This window comes from Urocampus carinirostris, chromosome 17 (assembly GCF_059441175.1).
Source record: "Urocampus carinirostris isolate Australia breed hairy pipefish chromosome 17, RoL_Ucar_1.0, whole genome shotgun sequence".
Taxonomy (NCBI): domain Eukaryota; kingdom Metazoa; phylum Chordata; class Actinopteri; order Syngnathiformes; family Syngnathidae; genus Urocampus; species Urocampus carinirostris.
The window spans coordinates 7,221,340-7,244,004 of record NC_142365.1 but is presented as its reverse complement, the minus strand read 5'-3'; the positions used below and the strand labels follow the sequence as shown (position 1 = coordinate 7,244,004).

Below are 22,665 nucleotides of genomic sequence, written 5' to 3'. Positions count from 1 at the left end.
GTCCCTGCGGGTGTTAATTTTTTTGTTTTTTGTTAGTGTAGCATAAAAATTGTGAAAGTAAGAAAAGGTCTGCTTCAAGTCGGATCCATACGCCGATCCAAACCCCAGGACATATTTTTAAAAAATAATTTATTTGAGCGATTCTATGATATGCATGTACAGTACTTTCATGCGCATCATGAATGAGCTGATTGAGGCTCATTATAAATATGACATAAGCCAGGCGATGGCAGCAGCGAGCAGAAGATCCGAATTCCATACAGCTCTTTCAAAAAAAACCACATCTGTCAAATACCCTCAATGCTGAATTCATTCGTAGTTTAAATCATTTTAACTAACACAAAATGTGTGTGTTTGTGTATCAACAGCACACCCACTGCCGTTCCTGCTACAGCAGACGCTGCAAGGTTCAGAATGAAATTGACTGCCCCCTGGTGGCATGTAGCCAACACTGCGGTGCGCTTTTTCACTCGTGTAAAGACGTGGAACACCTGCTATTGTGTCCCTGTGCCCGCGTGCCCTGCCTAAACGCACCTTTCGGTTGCCCAGTCGAACTCCCCCGAGCCCAGCTTGGCCTACACTTAATGACATGCCCTGCCAGCGTGGTGGTCTGCTGCGTAGAGTGGAACCGTTGGCCGGCCGATGACCCTCACTCGTACCAAAGTCCTGACCTGCACCGCAACCTGATGAGCAAATCCAAGGAGGTTCCGTCCCGGGATGGCGCTCTGGACCTAGCATTGGCACTAAAAGACCAAGATCGCTTGTTCAATTCGCTGAAAATGAAAAAGCTTTTCCCTGAACTTACCCGATGTGCTGCAGAGGAGGAAGAAGAAGAAGAGAGGAAGCAAAAAGAAGAGGAGAAGAAAAAGCTGGAAAAACTGAAGGCCACCTTGGAGAGGGAGGCCTTACCAAAGATCTGGGAGTCTTTCAGCCCATTCCAAGTCAGCGTTACTTCAAGGAAAGAAGAAGATGATGAAGAAGAGACACAAGAAGAAGAGGAGCCCAGTGAGCTGGAACGTGAGGCTCTGGCCAGGAAACCCCTGCAAGTGAGCGACGCTCGTTTGCAGAACTTCAACGCCTGGGAGAGCATGTTCACCATGGCCATGGGTGGCTGCAGAGAGGCAGGGAAAGAGCAACAGCGTAATGAGAAGCCGGGCAGCACCACTGAGGTTTCAGAATGTTCCAGGGTGGCCTCCTCATTGCACGCTCTCACTGAAAAGCCCTTCCAGAACTGCCAGCCCATGAAGGTTATGTCTGTGAGGCCTTTCAAGGTTCCTAGCAGCTTCTCCGCCAGGCAGGGCCGTATCCGAAACCCAGGATTTTACAAGAGGGCCACCAAGGCCGTGGACACTTCAGATCTGCAAATGGAACAGCAAAATATGCCCGTCTGGGAGGAGGTTCAGGTCAGCTTTTGACACAATTCAACTGGAGGTTATTGCACAAAACTAACATAAGGGATCAAGCCGGGATATGTTTGTATTTAGGTTGGATTCAGCCTCAGGTCAGTTGCATGAAAGCAGGTTAAATTTAATTTAGCTCTGTTACTATGGTGTTTTGTTCTCTACAGAAGTAGTTTAAATATCATTTTAGCTCAGGGTCCTCATGGTAGAAAACCCGGACTAGTAAATTAGTGAGCATGGATGTATTATTAAAGCAGCATAAAAAGGTACTCTCCTCTTGTGAGTCCTGGTCATACAGTCTGAGGTGCCGGTTTTTCTCATATAAAAGTTCAGTCACTAGCTGTGTTAGCATTAGCAACTCGATTTAACTGATAGCATTGACATCTAGCATTGCTCAATTAAGATATTGGTCAATTCAGAATTATGATAAAATTATATTTCTTATTTTAAGTATTATTCTTATTTTATTTCTCTCTGTCAGCGGCCTGAACTGAGCACATATTTAGCTTTAGCTGTAAGTTTTAGTATTGTCAGCATTGCTACAGGAGTGGTTAGCTGCGACTAGCACATTAGCAGCTAGCTAGCATTAGCAGCTCGGTTTATTTTCAACATTCAATCAGTTCTGGTCTTCGACGGGAAGTCAATTTTTTTATTCGACCCTTTGCGTTACGTTTTTGAGTGGACCCAAGCGAAGGCAAGCAGGGGTGCTCAAAATGAGTATGGTATTTAATAACCAAACTAGGTACAAAGTAACAAACACAAAGTCACAAAACAAATAAGTTTTCCTAACAAAATTAAACCTGACATATTCCAAATCAAAAACAAAGATCAAAAGGGAAATAGAAATGCAAGGAACAGGGGAACAAACGAACAATACCCCTTGAAAAGGCAAATGACAACATGTCTGTCCGTAGGCGTCGCTGTTGTGCTCTTTGGAAAAAGAGCAACGAGGTCACCTGATCGCAGAGATGCTCTGCACGGACAACCTCCTGCAGGACGAAGGCACGCAAACTTTCCAGTTCCTGACGGCGCCGTTCGCTAGCAACGCTTCCCTGGCGGACATGACGGCGGACCGAGAAAGCGAACTTCACCTGCAACTGCAGCTGGAGGCCGTCAGCAGCCGCCACCACAAAGCCAGCTCTGCCTTCACGGCCATTTGCGGGCTTGCGGTCCACAGGCGGGAACATGCTGCGCATTACAAGTTAGTCATGCACACTTTACGTCAGTACAGTAGACCCCAGAATACAACATTTATCTATTCTGAGGGCCAAGTGGAATTGTCGATAGCGGGCGATGGAAACCTATGGTAATGCATAGCTAATGCATTTTTACCCAGCAATACCCAAGATAAAACGATAAAAACATTAAAATTACTAAAAATGATAAGTAGTACTGGGCAGCACGGCAGCACAGTGGTTAGTGCGTGTGCGGCACAGTTCTGAGGTCTTGGGAACCTCCTGTGTGTGTTCAAATCCAGCTACCGGGCTTCCTGTGCGGAGTTTGTATGTTCTCCCCGTGCTTGCGTGGGTTTCCTCTGGGCACTCCGGTTTCCTCCCACATTCCAAAGACATGCATTTCAGGTGGATTGGCCGGTCCAAATTGTCCCTAGGTGTGAATGAGAGAGTTGTCTGTCCCTGTGTGCCCTGCGATTGGCTGGCAACCAGTTCAGGGTGTCCCCTGCCCACAGCCCGATGATTGCTGGGATGGGCTCCAGCACCCCCGCAACCCTACTGAGGATAAGCGGTGCAGCTAATGAGATAAGTAGTACCTATGTGTAAAATAAATGCATATGATGAAATAACACATATGGAGCATTTTTATTTTGTTTTTAAGCGAGTCATTAATGGATTTCTCATTGTCGATTTCAGGTACTTTAGATTGCTAAAAGCGGACACTAAATGTCCACTCTATACAATAATGATCAGTCGGATCATTTAGAAGAAGCTGCACTTGTTTATTAACAATCAAAATAGCTCGGCATTACCTGATAAAAGATTGGATTTGACTCCTTGGAGTGGTTGGTGGTCAGCAGCTGCAGTACTCAATTTGGACATTAGAGACTCCACAAAAGCAGACCACACGAAAGCAGATGTTTATCGATTTTGTTGGTAGTTATTGGGGGTGCCTTGACACAAAACATTAGTAAAGACACTAGGCCTAAAGTACACCTGTGTAAATTTTCACAAAAATCAGTTCAGCCTCCTTGGAGCCTATAAGTCACATACACACGCGCACATAATCGGGATTTACAAAGTAGTTAAGATTAGATAGATTTCGATGAATTGGCGGATCCTTGATTTGATGATGAATTACTAATTAGGTCAAAAACTTCACACACATTGTTAAAAACTCTCCATATAGTGAAAGTAAATAGTAAATTTCAACAAGATGGACGTTGAAATGAGATGGGTGTTTGAAAAAGTGGAGCAAGAGATTTTCTATGGCGTGTTTGAAGCGTTTGACCCCAGCATCAAATCGGCAGTTATGGATTCATCTGTTGCCTACAAAAACCTACAGAGAGGCGGAGTTACTTTGGCGTGCTTCGGTCGAGAGAGCGAGGCACATGTGACAAGGACCACTCTTTGAGATGTTTTTCGGCGAATATGGCACGTGCTTGCGGTTTCCTGGGAAAGAAAGCTAAATGGTCTTCTCCATTTGCTTTTAAAGCGACCTTGTGACATCAGCCAACCCTGGAAGCATGTCGGTTTTATTCAGACTTCTAAATGCGAAATACTTTGAGCTCTATTGAAAACACAGTTCTCATCTAGTCTCCAAAATGGGGACTATTTCATCAAACACGCTATTATAAAATACTTGAATAAGAGAGTCTTGCAATAAGATGTTTTCGCTTCTCCCTTTGGCATCAATGCAAGCCTAAAAACACACAGTAGTATAGCGCCAAGTTGCATCGCAGTCTTTATGAAGCACTTGAGAGAGAAAGGCATTGTGGGAGGTACTTCAGCCAATTGCATATCAGCATTTTCATTATGCAGTAACCAAACCAATAGAAGACAAACATTTAATGTGACGTCAAACAATAGTCATCTTAGAAAAAATAACTCGTCATATGCACAAACACCGAGGTGAAGCATAATAATTTGTTGTTGCTGTCATATAGTGGGACTAATTTAGTAAGGAGGGGCTGAAAAAAACATTTTTCAAGAGCACAGAAATGTTAAAGTCGTAAGGCGGGGACGGTCTACTGTACATAATAAATGACCATTAATGGATTTTACTGTTTTTCATTCTTCATTCAACCATCTAGTCCTTAAATGCCCAATATTACTTAAATTCGGTCATAAATATTCAAAATTCATAAAGGAATTTCAGGAATGTTAGGAATACATATTGAAATTCCCAAAGCGCTTTACAATGTGCTCCACATTTCCCAATAGCGGCCTTGCAGCCATGTAAGGCGCTAACCTGCTTATTGGGGGTATTAGGGGTTCAGTGTCTTACCCAAGGACACTTCCACATGTAACACGGACGAGCCGGGATTCGAACTGGGATCTCTTAATCCCAAGACGAGCGCTCTACCTCCTGAGCTACTGCCACCCCATATTACGCTCATCAATTTTCATTGATTTTTTGGCAGTGTATGGAGAGTCTATTGGAGGATTAATTGCCACCTCTGGTAAAACTCTATTTTTGAGTAACACTGCATTTGATTGGGCCATGTTCTTTGCAACAAGGGTATAGGTTTGGTTTTGGCATTGGTTGGGACATAGGACATTTTGTAAGTGATCCCAATACCACTCAGTCCATGCAATACCTAGACCCTTGCTTTGTTACCATTGTAGACAGGGGGCAACTGAAAAAGTCAGAGATTTTCTACATCTGAAAATAGATGGATGCTGTAGGTCACAGTGCAACTGTAGAAAGTTACGAACAATGTTTTAAGGCTGTTATATGGATTTTGAGCAAGAAGACATCCACTAAGTCAGTGAGCAGTTGGAATTTTAGCTGGAAAATGACAAGGTTGATTTTTTTGGACGCAGGAACATTCACTCTGACATCCAGATGAACATCAACGGATGGTTTCAGTATCGCTGTCCGTTGGCATACTTGGGCTGCACCTTCAGCCAGACTCGCTTCACGCCGGCCTCCCACCAAGCCAAAGTGGTCTTTGCGTAAGAGCGACAACAACATTGACAAATTATAGAACTAATACTGAATGTTTGTTTTGGGTTATCAAATGATGTTTGTTTTCCTTCAGGGAGGGTCTTGGTTGCTTCCAGCTACGTCCTGATGTCCAGACCGCCAAAGGCACCCAATCCTCCTGTGACACTCTGAGCTCCTTGCCCTTTGAGCTTCTGTGTCACCTGGCCACTTTCCTGGATAGTCTTTCTCTGTCCCAGCTGGCTCTGGTGTCTCACCTCATGAGACAAGTTTGCTCCACGTTGCTACTCACGCGAGGAATGGTCTCGCTGCGCTGGGAGAGGACGGTCCAACCTGGTGGGGAAGTCCGATGGAGTGCTGAGCATAAGGTCTGTCTTGCTCAGGAGTGGAGAAAAATGGTCCAATGGAGCCAATCAGTTTTTCATGTCTCCGCTTTTTTAACACAGCTGCAGCTCATTGTCAACCTTTGTAGAATAGACAGGCAAGGAGTATGCTCTATGAAACCACGGTTTCGGAGAAAATGGTTGAAAATAAAACAGGGAACTATACTAAAAAAACAATAATACAGAAGACCACCTGGATATGGCGTCCCCACCTTATGAAATTTTACTTTACAGTGTGGAATAAGATGTTTTCTGCCCCTCTTTACGGCATTTTCCCACTATATGACATCAATCAAGACGGTCACGGTTGTCATGGCACCCAATTGGCCCCGCCCGTGTGGCGCCAGCTGCAGCTTGTTGACAGATTGGCTCCCTGTCAGTATTTAAACTCTGTCCTGTTAGTCCACTTTTGTCAGTCCGTCTGCGAATCTCTCTTTTTACACGGCAAGCCCTTTTTCGCCTGTCCCATTTTTTGCTCCTGTTTGTCTCCCGCTACGATGTGTTTTGATCTCGACCATGTCTGCTCTCCCGTCCCGAATTACGACCTGTTTTGATCTCGACCACTTATGTTCTCCTGTCCCGAATAACGATCCGATTTTTATCTCGACCAAGTCTACTCTCCTCTCCTGGCTTTTCGACTTGTTTTCGATTCTATCCTGGCTACAAACCCGTTTTTTCCATTCCCGACACCGCCATCGCTCGCCACGGAAGTCCAACTTCCGCGTTCAGAGCGACCTGCCTCCCGCGTGCAGGAATCCCTGGATCGTGGGAGCAACCTCCTCCCTTCCTTCTAATAAAACTTGTGAGAAACGTTACGCGAGTGGGTCCTGTTTCCGTTCTGGTCCTGACAAACACATTATTTTGCGTGAACTCGTGATGCTAAAGGAAACATGGAAATTAAGTCATGTCACACCAAGGGCATATAAAATTCAAATTTTCCTTTAGATTTATGTCATTTAATCATATTGTCAGTACCAGAACAGGAAACAGGACCCACTCGCGTAACGTACTCCCAGTTTTATTGGGGAGAAGAGAAAGGAGCGCACATTCGATCCGGAGATCGCTGGTTGCGGGGAGTAGGTTGCTCAGCCGCGGAAGTGGGACTTCCGTGGCGAGCGGTGGCGGTAACGCAAAAAAGTCAAAAATCAGGAGAGGAGAGTAGCCGTGGTCGAGTTAAAAAAACGGATCGTTATTCGGGGCGGGAGAACAGACGAGGTCGAGATCAAAACAGGTCGTAATTCGGGATGGGAGAGCAGACGTGGTCTAGCTTAAAACAGATCGTAGCAGGGGAAAAACAGGAGCAAAAACACAGGTCAGGTGAAAAAGGGTTTGCCGTGTAAAAACGGAGATTCGCAGACGGACCGTCAAAAGGGGGCTAAAAGGAGAGAGTTTAAATAATGACAGGAGTCAATCTGTCAACAAGGTACAGCTGGCGCCCACGGGCGGGGCCGATTGGGCGCCATGACAACCGTGACAGAAGCTCGCGCCACACGGTGGGGGCCGATTGAGCACCATGGCAACCGTGACACATATGCACACATATTACACATAACTAGCACTTAGTAGAAAATATTTTGTTAATTTATTGTTTATGATACCCAGGGAACTCATTTCTATCAGTTTCCTTCCCCCGCTATATGGCAATTACACTTTGTGATCCCCATCTTAGAACAGATGTTTTTTGTATTTTTGGGTGTCTACTGTACCTAAAATTTATAAATGGAGCCATTTTCAGGGGTGGATACTGTTAATCCCTTTTGTAATTTAAAAATAACAGTGAGCCATTAAAAGATGGTCTTTGGGTCTTAATTTGGACTCTCCTGGTTTAACTTTTTACTTTGAAAAGGTCAGTTATTAGCAAATCTTGGGGCACAAGCCTCAAAAGGTACACTCGGGTTTTCATGCTGAATAGGTGGACAACCCCCATTTGGATCTTCAAGAGACAGCTTTGTATTCAAAGTAAAATAAGCAAAACAGCTTTGTTATTTTTAGGATGATTGCACCTCACTGAATTTGACTTTAAGGACATTGTTTGTTTTTTCCCCATGTAGGTGTGGCACTTTGGTAGCAGTTTCTCTACCGTGGACGCCTGGAAATTCCGAGACCTTCCATCCATGTCGGAGCACCTGAAATCGTGTCCCTACTATGAGCGGCAAGACAAAAGCGAACCTGTGCTGCTGCCGGACGCAAAGTGCAAACGTCACAGAGGGATGAACTCAGAGCATCAGCAATAACCCAGAATGTATACATAAAATCATTTATTCAACAAGATAATTATCACAATTATGGCCTCTCTTAGTTTATACCTGAGTGTGCAACTGACAGGCACACTGTTAGCATCCCTACCTACCTGGTCTGCTGCTGCTTCCTGCCTGCCAGGCAGAGAAGAGGGCGAAAATATATGCAGCTTCCTCTACCAGAAACTAAAAACGACAGAAGCAAACAGAAAGCGGGGTGCGGACTTTTTTTTTAATCAACGGAATAGGACAATGTCCGGTGTAATTTGTATGGTAAAGTGGTCTGCTACTTTAGCAACACCAAAAATATACATAAAAACATGGGGAAAGCTCACCCTGCAAAGACAAAACAAACTGCAGCCAAAATGTAAACATGTTACTGTTCCTGAACAAAACCTGTAAGTCCGTTGTCACTACAGCTACAGAGCTAATTAGAGACGCTTGACACTTGAATTGTATTACTGACTTTATTTTCAAACTTTTGTGCTATGGAAGGTAGTTTAGTTCTCTAGATCTGGGTCCGGGTCCAGACTTTCTGTTCTCTGGCGGGCTGGATCAGTAAAATAACGTCAACTCCAAATATTTAGCTTCATTTTTCAGTTCTATGCTTTATCATTCAGCCTACATTTGTAACTTACCCTACATATTATAATCACGGATGACAAGGGATCTTTCCTAAGCACAACACATATATTCTAAAAATCAATGCGGGAAAAAAGGTTTTTATGTTTGCCATTGAAGTTAACTGGTTTATTCTAACAGTTGAATGAATACGTTTTTACACCTGAAACTACTCATCACGCGACACAACCTCAAATTTGTAATTTTTGCCTTAGTTGTCAAACTACTTTTAAAAAAAGGATCTACAGTATAAAAGTTTTAGCAGTGCACGACATCAGCTCTATTACATTATTTTGGCAGGCAGGTTTGAATCATCCGACGGGCTGGGTCCAGCTTGTGGACTATGTTTGCAGCCTCCCTGTGCCTGCCCTAGATGACATTGTATTAAGAGTATTTGTATTTTTATTACATTGCTGATTTTTTGGTTTGACTCTCTTAGATTTTGCTCTGAAACAGTTGTAATAGGACTGAGATCATTTCTTCCTCATGCCATGAGGCTGTTTAACTCCACCCGGGGGAGTGAAAAGCCACATTAAACCCCACCCCCACATTTGCATATTACCCTACTTTTATTACAGTGTGTATTTTCTGTCGCACTATTTAAAGACTCTATATCAACACATTTAATTGGGTATTTTTGTATTCTATATCATTTATTTTATTATTTTATTTTTCAACACAAGGATACTGCTGGAAGTGTGATTTCCCCTACGGGGATGAATAAAGTATCTAATAGAAATTTTTTTATACATCCTTTATACTGTTATAATTTGCAATGTAGTTATTTAGTTAAAAAAACATTCCAATGCCATAAATCTTTGTGCTGTGTTTATTGTAAATATAAAATCTCTTAAAGGGGGAACAGTTCAATTATTTAATGATCATGACATTTCCAAGCAAAAAGTATCCGATCCGTATCGATCGATACTACCATCTATTTATTTGGTCTGGATCGATACCAAAATTCCCAGTATCGCCCACCCTTAGCATGCACACGCTTAATGTCCGTCAGTCTGTTGTATGTTGACTTTGAAAACCTGCTTGTCTTGTTTGTCCTTTAGGACGCACCGTGGCTCAAAAGAGGCGACTGGGTCCAGAGGCTGACCGTCTCGCTGGGCCACATAACGGCGCCTCCTGTTGGCCCGGTACGTCTCTAGCCTTTCTTCCTCCGCCAGCGGGTCCTGCAGGGCCCCTTCCCACCTGAGACACTCCTTTACCTGCATGTGGAGCACCGTAGGGGACGGTAACGGTGAGGGCATCCGGGGTGGCAGCACCAGCTCCAGGGACGGTTCTTTGAGGTGGCTTTCTGAGACAGGGCGGATCGGAGGCTCTTTGATGGGTTCTTTGCTCTTCTTGCTTGCTACTCGCCGTTTGGTAATTTGAACCCGGGGCGCTGGGGTTACTTGGAGGACATCGGGGAGCTTGACTGCCCGGGTCTCAACTAGGGTTAATGAGGAGTGGCAAGGTTTGAAAAAAAATACACAGAAGACCACAGCTGGACAAAAATACACCAATGTAAGATGCTATCTACTGCATTTTCCAGGCCATAAGCAGTGTTTGAAACTCATGACAAAAAGTTACCGGACACCAGGGCAGACAACTCTGAAACGTTGCCTGCCCAGCCATAAAGATGCCTGCCCCATTTTTCACAACTTGAAACACAATAGGACCATTAATCGCAAAAAAAAACAAAACATTGTTGCAATGTATTAAGGATTGATAATCAGAATCTATAACAGAACACTTTAAAATTAGGTTTATTATGAATCTACTTATAATATTCATTGCATGTATATCTGCCATTAGTATGTACCTGTATCATTCGTGCAATGTTTGCGTTGCGTCGTCTGCTACAAGCCACGTGAACTCTTCTTTCCACGATGCTCTTATTGTACGTTTACGTTTTGTAGCGTCATACATTTTGTGAGCTTCTTTTGAATCTTTCTTCTGGGCCTGAGGTTTTGGCTTGATTCCTAACCACTTATCCATTTTTCTTGCGTTCTACGTGCGTCTACTTTGGAAAATGATATGCAAATGAACGACCTTATAAGGCTCGGGAAAGTCCGGAAGCACGAAGTTTTTTGATGCAGTCTCCTTATTGGCTGCTGAGTATGCAAATTGCCAAACTAGCTGAAATTCCGAAATTTCCAAACCGAACGAAGATTTCGAAATCGGAATAAAGCAAATGTTTGATTTTTTTTTAAATCTTTTGTTTTTTTTTGTTTTTGTTTGTTTGTCTGGGGGAGATGTTTTGAAAAGTTGTACGCCCAGCATAAAAGATGCATGCCCCAGGCATCCGGTCAGACGTTATTTCAGACACTGCTATAAGGCACACCTAAAACCAGAAATTTGAAAGTGCGCCTTGTTACCAGTGCAACTTGTTAATGGGAAAATTCGGTGGACAAAATTGGAACTGCATACAGAATTATTACGAAAAACATTGCTGACCAAAATCACAAAACATTGAATGCTACAAATATCGATCCTTGGTCACGGCGGTGAGAGAGCTGAAACATTATCACTAAAACTCTTGTGATGTGGACGATGTAAGAAAATGCATTAGATCTCATTGTCATAGTATTTTTACTCATGGTGCAAGGAACGACTGTTGGAAAATGGAGAAAACAGAAAGTTGTCCTGAACCATATAAAATAAATGCGACATCCGATTAATAATCAGAAACACAAAAAGGTTGTTTTGCTCGTTTTGCTTTTTTTTGTGTTTAGCTATATCTGTAAGGACAACTTTCTGTTTTACTCCATTCTCTAACAGTCGTTTCTGGTACAGTGAGTAAAAATAGTGTGTCGATGAGACAAAATTGAATGCCTTTTTGTATGTGATTTGTATCACTGGTGGACTTGTCAGGTTTTTCCGCTCTCACACAATGTTTTGCAATTTAGGTCAGTGACGGTTTCAACTGATCAAATAATTACGGTATTTCAAACTGTAGTTTTAATTCCATATGTTTAACAGTCCAGTTCACATTAAATATGAAACATATGAGAAAGGACTATTTTTAGGGGACGCGACTTAAATGCAGTGCGCTTTAAGGTGCAAAAAAATACAGACATTTTGCACTATGCATTAATTTCAGGATTACAGGATTATTTACAGTGAACTATATAGGCGCTGCGCTACTTACGAATGAGATCGAGATCCGGACGATCGTTCGTAGGTTGAATTTGTTAGTAAGTTGCTTCAGTGCTATATTTTGTATGTTTAAGGTTTATATAAGTATGTTTAAGACTTGTATAAGTAACCTGTATTGTTTTGTACTAAAAAATAAATATTTCATAAAATAAAATGCTCTATAAAGATAAATGAAGGTGAGTTTAACTTACTTTAGGAAGATGCGCCTCAAGAGCTCCTCCTCCATGGTAAAAAGGGGCCGAAACAAAGCGTTCCGACCATTTTCTCAACCGCACAAAGCTTTCTTATTCCACTTTCATTTCAAAAGAAACGGCTCGCCACTTCTTTGCACTTTACACCAACCATATTGAATGGATGCCCAGGATATTAAACAATGAAAATGTCAAAGTTCTTAGGGCGCTAGAGATACAGTACACGTAGTACTGTATGTTTACACTCGAACTAGGAAGTATAAGCTGGATTTCTTCTTCGGGGTGGATGCTGGGTACCCTCACAGCGCCACCCGGCGGAAAGAAGCACTACAGTAATGTCCTATACTCGGAAAAAGGTGCACACAATACAAAATCTAACTTACAGCAATGTCCGGATATTTTTCGACATCCCGAAAAAAATGATCATATCTACCGTTTATCGAATGTCGAATGGTCTTAAGTAGGGGGAGCGTCCGTAGCGCTTTCAGTTCACATTGCTCATTACAATAATTATTTGACAGTAACGTAGTTATTTGTAAAGAAAACAATTTTTGAGCTTATTAAAATGGGTTTGCTCTTTGGTTTTAGTGTACAATAGAGTATTTAATTGTACTCTAATCATTTGTTTATCCTGGTTATTAGTTGACCAGGGATAATGGATCACAGCTGCACAATGCTCTTTATTTTATGCAGAGAGAACGATAGAAAAGAGCCACCAAGCATGACAGAATTTTGCTCTCGACCGCAGCTCTCGGCAATAGACGACTGGGGATAACGGATTGTGGACAAAACAGTGCAGTTCTTTTTAGGCAGGCCAAAATGGCAAGATTCAGAAACCCAATATGAAAAACAAAATGTGGTACGCTTGCCATTGCTCTCAGCAATAGTTGATCGTGGATAACGGATTGCAGCCACAACAGTGCAAAAGTGCCTTTTGCCAGTCCTTGCTCGCAGAATTATAGAATTGGCTATAATTAATTAGAGTTGCTCACGTGCAGTTCACCGGCTCGCACCAGTATATAATGGATCACGGAATATGATTCACCATGGCCACCAAGTATGAAGTACAGTGGAACCTCGGTTTTCGAACGTCTCTCAGTTCGGACAAATCGGTGTTGGACCAAAAATTTCGAGAAATTCTTGCTTCGCTGTTCGGTCAAAAATCGGAGTTCGAACGCCGGTACGCTAGGGTGCGATACTGAGCGGCGTACGGGTGTTTTAGCCCCTAATTATGCCTCCGAAGAAGGTCGGTGCAAGCAGGACAGGTGAAAAAAGACAAGTTGTTCGTACAACTATTGCCTTTAAGAAAGACATAATAGCTAAATATGAAAGAGGTGTACGAATTTCCGATCTTGCTAGTGAATACAGCATGGCTAAATCTATCAGTACGATAGTAAAGAATAAGGAGGCGGTGAAATCAAGTGATGCGGCTAAGGAAGTTAACGCTATAAGCAAGCAACTGCCTTAAGTTTTGGAAGAGGTTGAAAAACTTTTGATGATTTTTCTCTCCCCACCGTCCACCACAAAGGTAAGAAATCCTATTCATAATCCTTTTTTTTTATTTTTACACGTTCATGTTAGCGTAATCTTTCGTACGGAAGATTACGTTAACGCGAACGTACGATTAGCCTGGGTTAGCTCCATGTTTACGTTCTTGGTAAACATTCAGGGTGTTGGAACGGATTAAAACGATTTTACATTACTTTTAATGGGAAAAACGATTTTCGGTGATCGACCAAATCGGTTTTCGAACAGGGTTCTGGAACGGATTATGGTCGAGAACCGAGGTTCCACTGTACAACTATTAACCATCACGGTTTCATTTTGGAACGTAACCCCCAAGGCTAACCAACGGTTCACTGCACTTCTGTTTGTGTTTGGTCCATTGAATACATCAAATGTTGTTTTGCAAATAAAAGCATAATTTAATCAGTGTGGTGGAAATTGAATTATTTAAAGAAAATATTGACTGTTAAGAGATAAAATGGCAAGGAATTAGTTTATGTTGAATGCCTTTAAAATACATTGCCCACCCATTTCATAACTATTATTTACTCTTTGCGGAATTATAATAAGTACTGAGAATAATTGCCTTTGTAAGATCAGTTTATATTATGCAATTTCATTACTAATTTTGCCCACATAAGAATTAAAAAAATATATATTTCCAGTTACCTTGTTGTTCCAGAGTGTTCGGATCACCAACTTTCTTTCGCTTCTTTCTTTTCTTTCTCCTCTTCTTCTTTTTGTCGTCCGAGCTACTCGATGTCTTCAACTTGTCCTCCTCCGACATGCTAGCGAGTTAGCTTTCCCACAGTCGTTGCAGTCTGACGGATAAAAACACGAGTTGTTTAAGCTCTTTAGTGCAAATAAAATGACATTTAATATGCTTGAACTTTCCCGCAAGGCTCAACATGCTGTACTCGCGAACTAACGAAAGCACATTGTCCATGGCGTTGCCATGGAAACACCAAACAAACCAGGGCGTGGTCGGGTGGTTTATTCACTCATTTTTCATTTTGATCATCTAGAAATTACATCAAGACAGAAAAAAAAGACTCGGAAGATGCATTAACATTAATGACTTGTTATGTTTTGAGGGCATGAACTGAGTAAATAAATGAATATTACGTTTACGGTCCCAGAGGAAGTACATTTGTCGTACAACCCACAAAATAAAAGCATCATCAAGGCTTCGTCGTGACGTCATTTCAACACGAAACCTTATGATATGGCACGTCAGAGTCACACATGTGAACACATTATACTGTATATTCAGATTAATAGGACTTAAATTGTAGCCTGCAAACATCCGACTGTTGCTCATGGGGTGAGGCCCCAGTTTTCTGGATTTACAGTCGAGAAGCTGACTGATAATGCTAGCAAAATAGTCATTGTCATAATGTTTAATGAAGTGGTGAATGCTGATGACATCTGCTATTGGTTGAGTAGATACTGTGGATTTGTTCAGACCAAAAAACAATCGACTTTGGCCTGGACGGATCTATTGACACTAACAAAGATGTTGAAAATGTCAGAAAAAATGTTAAAACGTCATATTGCCAGACATAGCGAAATTGTGAATATGCTTGATTGCTGTTAAGATTGTCGAGAAGGGTTGTTCAAACCTCACATTGTTTGTTTGCTCTTATTAGTGTCAATAAATTTGTTCAAACTAAAAAAAAAAAAAAATCATAAACGACATTATTTTTTTGTAGCTTTTATTTAGGTAAAGCGTTAAAAAAAATGTTCTTTCATTAGAATGAGGAAACGGTAAACTAATTGCAACCCAAAAAAGTCTATAATAATAAACACAGACATGTCCAGAAGGAAGTAGGCCGTAGCCAAACCTGGTAAGTGCCTATTCCGATTCCATTTTTTTCCCCTGCAGGGAAGACATATTCCCAAAATCAAAACAAGAAAACTGAACTGATGCGAGTAATTATTGTTATTATTGTTTTTATAGTTGGAAGCGTGGTCAAATAGGCAACCACAACTACAAGAACCTCTTTCTTAAATTGCACCAGGTTATTACATGTGTTATTGATACTGTACACTACAAACATATATTCAGAGTTATAATTTAAAATTGATGTTTGTGAAGACACTAATCATGTCATTTGCTTCTTTGGTCAATTAGAAAACACCAGAAAACCAATATAAAACACTTTTTTTTATTGTTTATGTTTTTAAATTTCCTACACAATCACAATGACCCATCTTGGAATTGGTCCGCAAACTACTGGTACCCGCGTGAATATTGTGGGTGACTCCCGCTCCTCCTTGTGCTAAGGTTTTTGAGTTTTTCCTTACCCTCGTGTAGGTTTCAGATCAGGGAATCTTGGTCTGTTCAGCCCTTTTAGACTCTTCGTTATTAAGGGCTATATAAATAAATGGGACTTCACTGGACTTGACTTGAACCCCACCCCACAAATGAAAATTACAAAACAAACCACATTTCAAACCTATAAATTTAAGTTATAATGCTTGCTATTACATATTGTCAGGATTATTCATTACACTCACCTGTGCCCGCTTCTGCTGGTTACCTGATTGGTTCCCCGTCCTATTTAAGCTCAGTCTTTTCACTCGCCTGTTGTCAGTCCGTCAGCGAACCTCTGTTTACACAAGGCAAGCATTTTTTACTCTGACTGCCGTCGGTCCCGTTTTGTTACCCTGTTTCCACTCATCCGTTCCGGATTTCCCCGTTTGCCTCCTGCTACGACCTGTTTTTTTGACCACGTTTTGATCTCCCGTCCCGGCTAACAACTTGTTTTTCCGTCTAACTACGCTACAATCTCCCGCTCTGGAAGATCCACTTCCGCATACAGAACCCGCTCCAATCCCGCAAGCGGCTTGCTTCCCGCGTCCAGCGAGCACTGGATCGCTGCTGCTGCCTTTCCTCTATATTTCCATGGACTTGTGAGTAAAGTTACGCATCTGGGTCCTAATTCTGTTCTGGTCGTGACACATATAATACCCAGAGAAACTCAATATATATCGTCTTCAGTGTATTTATCTGGGCAGCACGGTGGTGCGGTGGTTAGCGCGTGTGCGGCACAGTTCTGAGGTCATGGGTTCAAATCCAGCTACCAACCTTCCTGTGCAGAGTTTGCATGTTCTCCCTATGCTTGCGTGGGTATCCACTCCGGTTTCCTCCCACATTCCAAAAACATGCATGTCAGGTTAATTGGCCGGTCGAAATTGTCCCTAGGTGTGAATGAGCGGGCGAATTGTCTGTCCCTGTGTGGCCTGCGACTGGCTGGCCCCCTGCCCACTGCCCGAAGATGCCTGGGATGGGCTCCACCACCCCGCGACCCTACTGAGGATAAGCGATGGAGATAATGGATGGATGTATTTATCTAAAATACACATAGTACAGGACGGCATGGCGGCTGAGTGGTTAATGCGCTTCAGTTATGAGTTGGGGCGGCAGTGGCTCAGGAGTTAGAGCGCTCGTCTTGGGATCAAGAGATCGCAGTTCGAATCCCGGCACCTCTGTGTTACATGTCGAAGTGTCCTTGGGTAAGACACTGAACCCCCAATAAGCAGGTTAGCGCTATTGGGAAATGTGAAGCACACTGTAAAGCGCTTTGGGAAGTCTTGACTTGGAAAGCGCTATAGAAATGCAGATCATTTCATTTTATTTCATGAGATTATGGGCTCAAATCCGGGCGGCTGTGAGTAAATAGGTGCTGCGTTGTGTTTGCAAGGTTTATCATAGCTTAATAAGAGGAATTGCAATCATTAATAAAAGGAGCAAATGGCTGAAGTTGAGCGGATTGATAATTGCACTTAATCTTTTGAAAACAGTTCTAAAAATATTATACATTTCTCTTTATAAAGACCTTAAAATTACACTAGCCGTTCCTAAAAATAAAGTGAACTTTTGACATTCAATATGCTGAGTCATCTTATAGCAGTCCTACTCACTTCCTGTTGATTGGTGGCTCAGGTCCTTTAGGGGGCGTGGCCACCTTCGACGACGGTTCCGGGCGCATCTACGTCATCACGCAGGCAGCTGACCCGGCGTGGAAAGCCAGCTGACTTGTCACTTGGGTGTGGAAGTGTGCCGTCAATGGGGGTGAAAAGAAAAAAGTCCCCAGCAAAGCTAAAACAGCGCGCTTCCTGACACGAACTGGACAGAGACGGACAAGGAAGACGAAGGACGAGGAGGAGATACCGTTCCGGAGCCAGGCAGTCCCGATCAAGGTGGGCCGCCCGCTTGACTGTTTTACGATCGACTGAGTGTTCGTTTGATTTATTCATCGATCGATCCCGTTTGGGCGGTGCCACAGACACTTTCCGAGTCCACTTGTCGTCCACAGGTCTCGGAACCGCAGTGTGGCGAGTGTCACGTTTTTCTTCCAAGACGACAAGAAGGGCTGGGTCTGCAAACTGAGGCAGTTCTAATGAAGTCGTTACAACATAAAAGCAAGAATAGGAAATAAGTTCCCTCCAATAGATTGCAAACTGATGAATGTCAATCTACTAAAATGCACAAGTCGACTTCATTAAAATGTTTAGGTTCTTATCGTGTACTGAGGAGAATGTCTCGTCGTTTATTGGTAGGATCATAACGGTATAATGGCGCCATCTTCTGGTTCCCATGCTACTTGTATGGCGTGTACTATTGCCATCTAGTGGCGATTGTCCTAAACACACTATAGTCAATGGTATGTGTCCATTAAAAGGGACACTGCGTGATTTTTGACCACTACATATCGCTGAAACTCGCAACCCAGGGTCCAATTGCAGACCCCAGGATGCTATTTTTAAAATGAAAGTTAAAGGGACAGTGTGTGTGTAATATATATGTATATTAGTTATTGTCATGGGAACCTGTTGTGGGTTCAAATCCAGCTCCAGCTCCAGACTTCCTGTGCGGAGTTTGTATGTTCTCCCCGAGCTTGCGTGGGTTTCTTCTGGGCACTCCGGTTTCCTCCCACGTTCCAAAAACACGCATTTCAGGTGAATTTGCCGGTCCAAATTGTCCCTAGGTGTGAATGAGCGAATGAGTTGTCTGTCCCTGTGTGCCCTGCGATTGGCTGGCAACCAGTTCAGGGTGTCCCCTGCCCACTGCCAGGAGATGGCTGGGATGGGCTCCAGCCCCCCGCGACCCTAATGAGGATAAGCGGTACGGCTAATGAGATGAGATGAGATGAGATGAGATGTTGCTGTATTCTGTCATGCCAACAAAAACGAGTGCTAAAAGCTCAGTGGAAGAAGACAACATACAGAGACTCAATGTGACCGAAAGAAACCTGATCATTATCTTTTTAAAAAGTAGGAAAATAAAGAAATACAAAAGGAAAAGAAGATAGACACAAAAAGAAAAGAGAAAAATGAAAAAAAGACAAAAAGTAAAATTCAAGAAAAAAATAAAATGAAAAAAATCAAAAAGAGAAAAATATAAAATTAAAAGAAAAATAGATAAAATAGCTTTTTCTCTTTAATTCTTGTTTTTTTTTTTTACTTTCTTTCCTTTTTTTCTCAATTTTCCCTTTTGCTTTCTTTTCCCCTACTTTTATTTTGATTCCCATTTTTTTTGCCTTTTTTTCTTCCTATTTTTCTTCCTTTTTTTGTGTTTGTGGAAAACCCCATTTGGCCCAACCTCCCTCGGATCCTAGATTCGACTGCCCCCTGCTTGATTGAGATTGAGACCCCCGGTGTCAGTGCAACTGAAAACGAGTGCTAGAAATACAAACTACAGAGACTCAAAGTGAACAAACTGCATCATTTTTCAATATTTTAAATAAATCATAGTTGTTGCCCGCTTTTTGTCCCATTCCGCCATAAAAAAATATTTTTCATAAAACATTGTGCACATTCAAATTATGTAAATGTCCTTTTTAATCTTTTATAATTGTTAGTTTTTTTTTAATGCATTTCTTTGTTATCTCGTTTTAATGTTATTCAAATGCCATGCAAATGAAAACACTTGCATTTGGAGTTTTTGAATGCATATTATAAAATTTAATACTTAAAAGGAGGGAATATATGACTGCTTTGATTCAGAGTGTTTTGAAAATAATCTGATAAAAATGTGCACTAATGATTATATATATACTTGCTTATCATTTCATTTTATTAACAGCACGGCAGCGCAGTGGTTAGCGCGTATGAGGGACTGTTCTGAGGTCATAAGGTCGAACCTCCTGTGTGGAGTTTGCATGTTCTCCCCGTGCTTGAGTGGGTTTCCTCCGGGCACTTCTGTTTACTCCCACATTCCAAAAACATGCATGTCAGGTTAATAGGCTGGTCCAAAATGTCCCTAGGTAAAGTAAACATATGAACGCTTGTCTGTCTCTGTGTACCCTGTGACTGACAGGCAACCAGTTCAGGGTGTCCCCTGTCCATTGCCCGAGAATGGCTGGGATGGGCTCCAGCACCCCCGCGACCTTACTGAGGCTAAGCGGTGCAGATAATGGATGGATGGATGGATAACTTGCTTGTCAATGTCTGCATGTGTATTTAGGTATTATTCCCCGTTATTTTTCCTCATGCATTGCCAAGGTATTGGATTGAGGCTCGACACCCTTCAACAAGATAAAATCGATTACTTTTTCCCCCTGGCCCGGCCCCATGCCAATTCTTTTTAACTCGATGTAGCCTACTGCAGAAAAACCTAGCCCATCCCTGATTTACCAGCAGGGACTTGAGATAAATATGTCGATCGTAGAAGCTTTGTTTGGATTTCTGGAACTGAATATTAAAACAATGTCTTCTTGTCTTTCTACAGGATCATCTGCAAGTTTCTTGCGGCGCCCGAAACGAAGGACGGCTGGCGCGTGAGCAGTTCTTCACTGGCCAGCTTTACGTTGGTGATACTGGCTAAAGCTGCCAGCTGAAGAACGGTTCCGCCCAGCGAACACGCAGAAAGCGCCTCAAAGAGAAGAACTCGTCATCGACTTCCTTTTTCTTACACATTTGCCATGTGTGTCTTTGTCAAATGTTCCGACATTTGCCTATCCGGCACATATTGATAAATAATGAGTGTTGCAGATTCAAATATTCTTCTAATGCGGTGACTTCGGGTGTTTGTACTTTGTTGTTTCACTTTGAGCTTTGCGGTACTCGTTTTTGGTTGCACCACACAGCGACGTTGAGTAGTCTAAAATTACACACGCTCCCTTTAACTTTTATAGTAAGGTGGGGGCCTCAAACTGTCATCCTGAAGGCCACATTAGGCCCCCGAGCTGCGAGTTTGTGATCACGGGCTGGTTTTTGTTTCTTCAGAATGCAGAGACTCCATGTGGCCCAGACCTGAAAACAAAAGGTCGGCGTCTTCTGGTCCGCCATCATTCTCAACAAACTCTTCCAACAAGATACCTTTTGGTTCTTGTGAGGGAAACCAAGAAAATATTTAACTTACTGTTTTTGGTGCAGGGGTAAATAATGCATCTTTTCTTGTATGCTACGAAAGAGTTCCCGGTCCTCTAAATGAGTTCATTATTTTAACGGGGTTTATGGGTCAATAATTTTATTATTGCTACAAATAATTTTTTCACATTCTCGTTCAATTTTCCTTTGTCATGTAAATAAATGTAATTTGTTAGTATTCAACAAGTGCATTATTTATTTGTGTGTCTCTACTATTTCCTTTCTGGACTGAGCAATCATCCATATTGATGAAATGAAAAATTCATTATTTAAATATGTTTAGACAAGACTCTGATCTGTCCAAGGAGAATCTTGGACACAATCAACTTTAATGTCGTGGAGGTGAGTGCTTAAAGTGTCAAATTTGGAGCAGTGTTGGTCTTAAAAGGGACCGTGGGTAATATTTACTGCCTCCCAGTGGTACAAAGAACTAATCCAGTAAGTGGGTTTCATGAAGCGAATGAGCAAAAAAATGTGCAGGCTTTTTAGCCAGCTAGCTGGCTATTTTTTAAGCTTTGTAGCTAGCTATTTTCATACATTTTTAGCTATTCAGCAAGCTAACTACCTAGTTTTTTACTTGTTTTGCATGCTAAGGAGCTAACATTTAATCTTTTTTGGCTAGTTATCTAGCTCCAAATAGTTTTTTATCTGAGTATGAACTTTACATTACAATGGCATTTGGATTTTATGTAAACCAAGTTACACTTTTAATTTATCCATGTTTCGCTTAACATATTTCCTCCTCCTTTCTGTTATTTTTACTAGTTATTTTGTTGTAGTTGTACTTTTTTGTGATAAAGGGCCCATACAAATAAATACGACTTGACTTGACTAGAGTATTGCTTCCTTCATGATAAATGCTAGAGATAATATGAAGCTATGTCAAATTCATTCGGGTGGGAAACCGTTAGCACTATCTGCTGGCTGAATTGGAAACCACCGAAATCGATTTAGAATTATCCATTATCTGCACCGCTTATCTTCAGTAGGGTCGCTTGGGTGCTGGAGCCCATCCCAGCTATCTTCAGGCAGTGGGAAGGGGACACCCTGAACTGGTTGCCAGACAACTCACTTGCTCATTCACACCTGGGGACAATTTGGACCGGCCAATTAACCTAACATGCATGTTTTTTGAATGTGGGAAGAAACCAGAGTGCCCGGAGGAAACCCACACAAGCACGGGGAGAACATGCAAACTCCAGACGGGGGAGGCTGCGGTAACTGGACTTGAGCCCTGCTAACCACCCAGCCGCCGTGTAGATTCTGAATTAAATAAACATAATCTAAAGCAATTAACAAAGGTCAGGTTGTTTGTACCCATATGAGAAATAAAAAATAATTTACATTTCAAGCAAAAAAAAAAAAACAGAATAAAGATAACAATAAATAAATACACAAATAATCCTCTGAGAGATAAAGTGATCCTTTGAAACATAAAATGTCACTTTATTAAAAAAAGGTTTTAAAAAAATAAATTATACTGTCACAAAACAAAAACTGACTTTATTGTCATTCATAACAATGCAGTGAACTTTGTTTACGGGATTAGGCTTCACTGATAATCACATAATTAAAGACTGCTTGTGCATCATTTATCGACTACTGAATACTCATTGTGTGAAAAACGTACATTTATTTTACAACATAAGCCTCACTAAACTGTCGGCCATTTTGCTTCCAA

General features: G+C 41.9%; 2 protein-coding genes and 1 long non-coding RNA gene across 4 annotated transcripts; 2 read left to right on the top strand and 1 right to left on the bottom strand.

The window, feature by feature from the left end:
- The first annotated feature begins 405 nt into the window (after positions 1–405).
- Positions 406–8,325, top strand: LOC148349055 (F-box only protein 40-like). The gene is made up of 5 exons (XM_088320873.1): positions 406–1,403; positions 2,315–2,601; positions 5,399–5,530; positions 5,617–5,887; positions 7,954–8,325. The coding sequence occupies exons 1-5, from the start codon at positions 585–587 to the stop codon at positions 8,134–8,136; spliced, it is 1,692 nt and encodes a 563-aa protein (XP_088176999.1). The 5' UTR covers positions 406–584; the 3' UTR covers positions 8,137–8,325.
- A 1,250-nt stretch (positions 8,326–9,575) lies between these two features.
- LOC148349054 (uncharacterized) lies at positions 9,576–17,807 on the bottom strand. Its single transcript, XM_088321293.1, has 3 exons — positions 17,535–17,807; positions 14,277–14,428; positions 9,576–10,201 (listed from the first exon to the last, which is right to left on the bottom strand). Exons 2-3 carry the CDS (start codon positions 14,392–14,394, stop codon positions 9,759–9,761), a joined length of 561 nt encoding a protein of 186 aa, XP_088177419.1. The 5' UTR covers positions 14,395–14,428; positions 17,535–17,807; the 3' UTR covers positions 9,576–9,758.
- LOC148349053 (uncharacterized) lies at positions 14,891–21,185 on the top strand. Of its 2 annotated transcripts, none has more exons than XR_015847347.1 (3): positions 14,891–14,931; positions 17,557–17,813; positions 20,344–21,185. It is a non-coding gene; the product is annotated as an uncharacterized LOC148349053 (long non-coding RNA). The 2 variants fall into 2 exon arrangements; XR_015847348.1 differs by lacking the exon at positions 14,891–14,931 and adding an exon at positions 16,416–16,523.
- Positions 21,186–22,665: the final 1,480 nt, after the last annotated feature.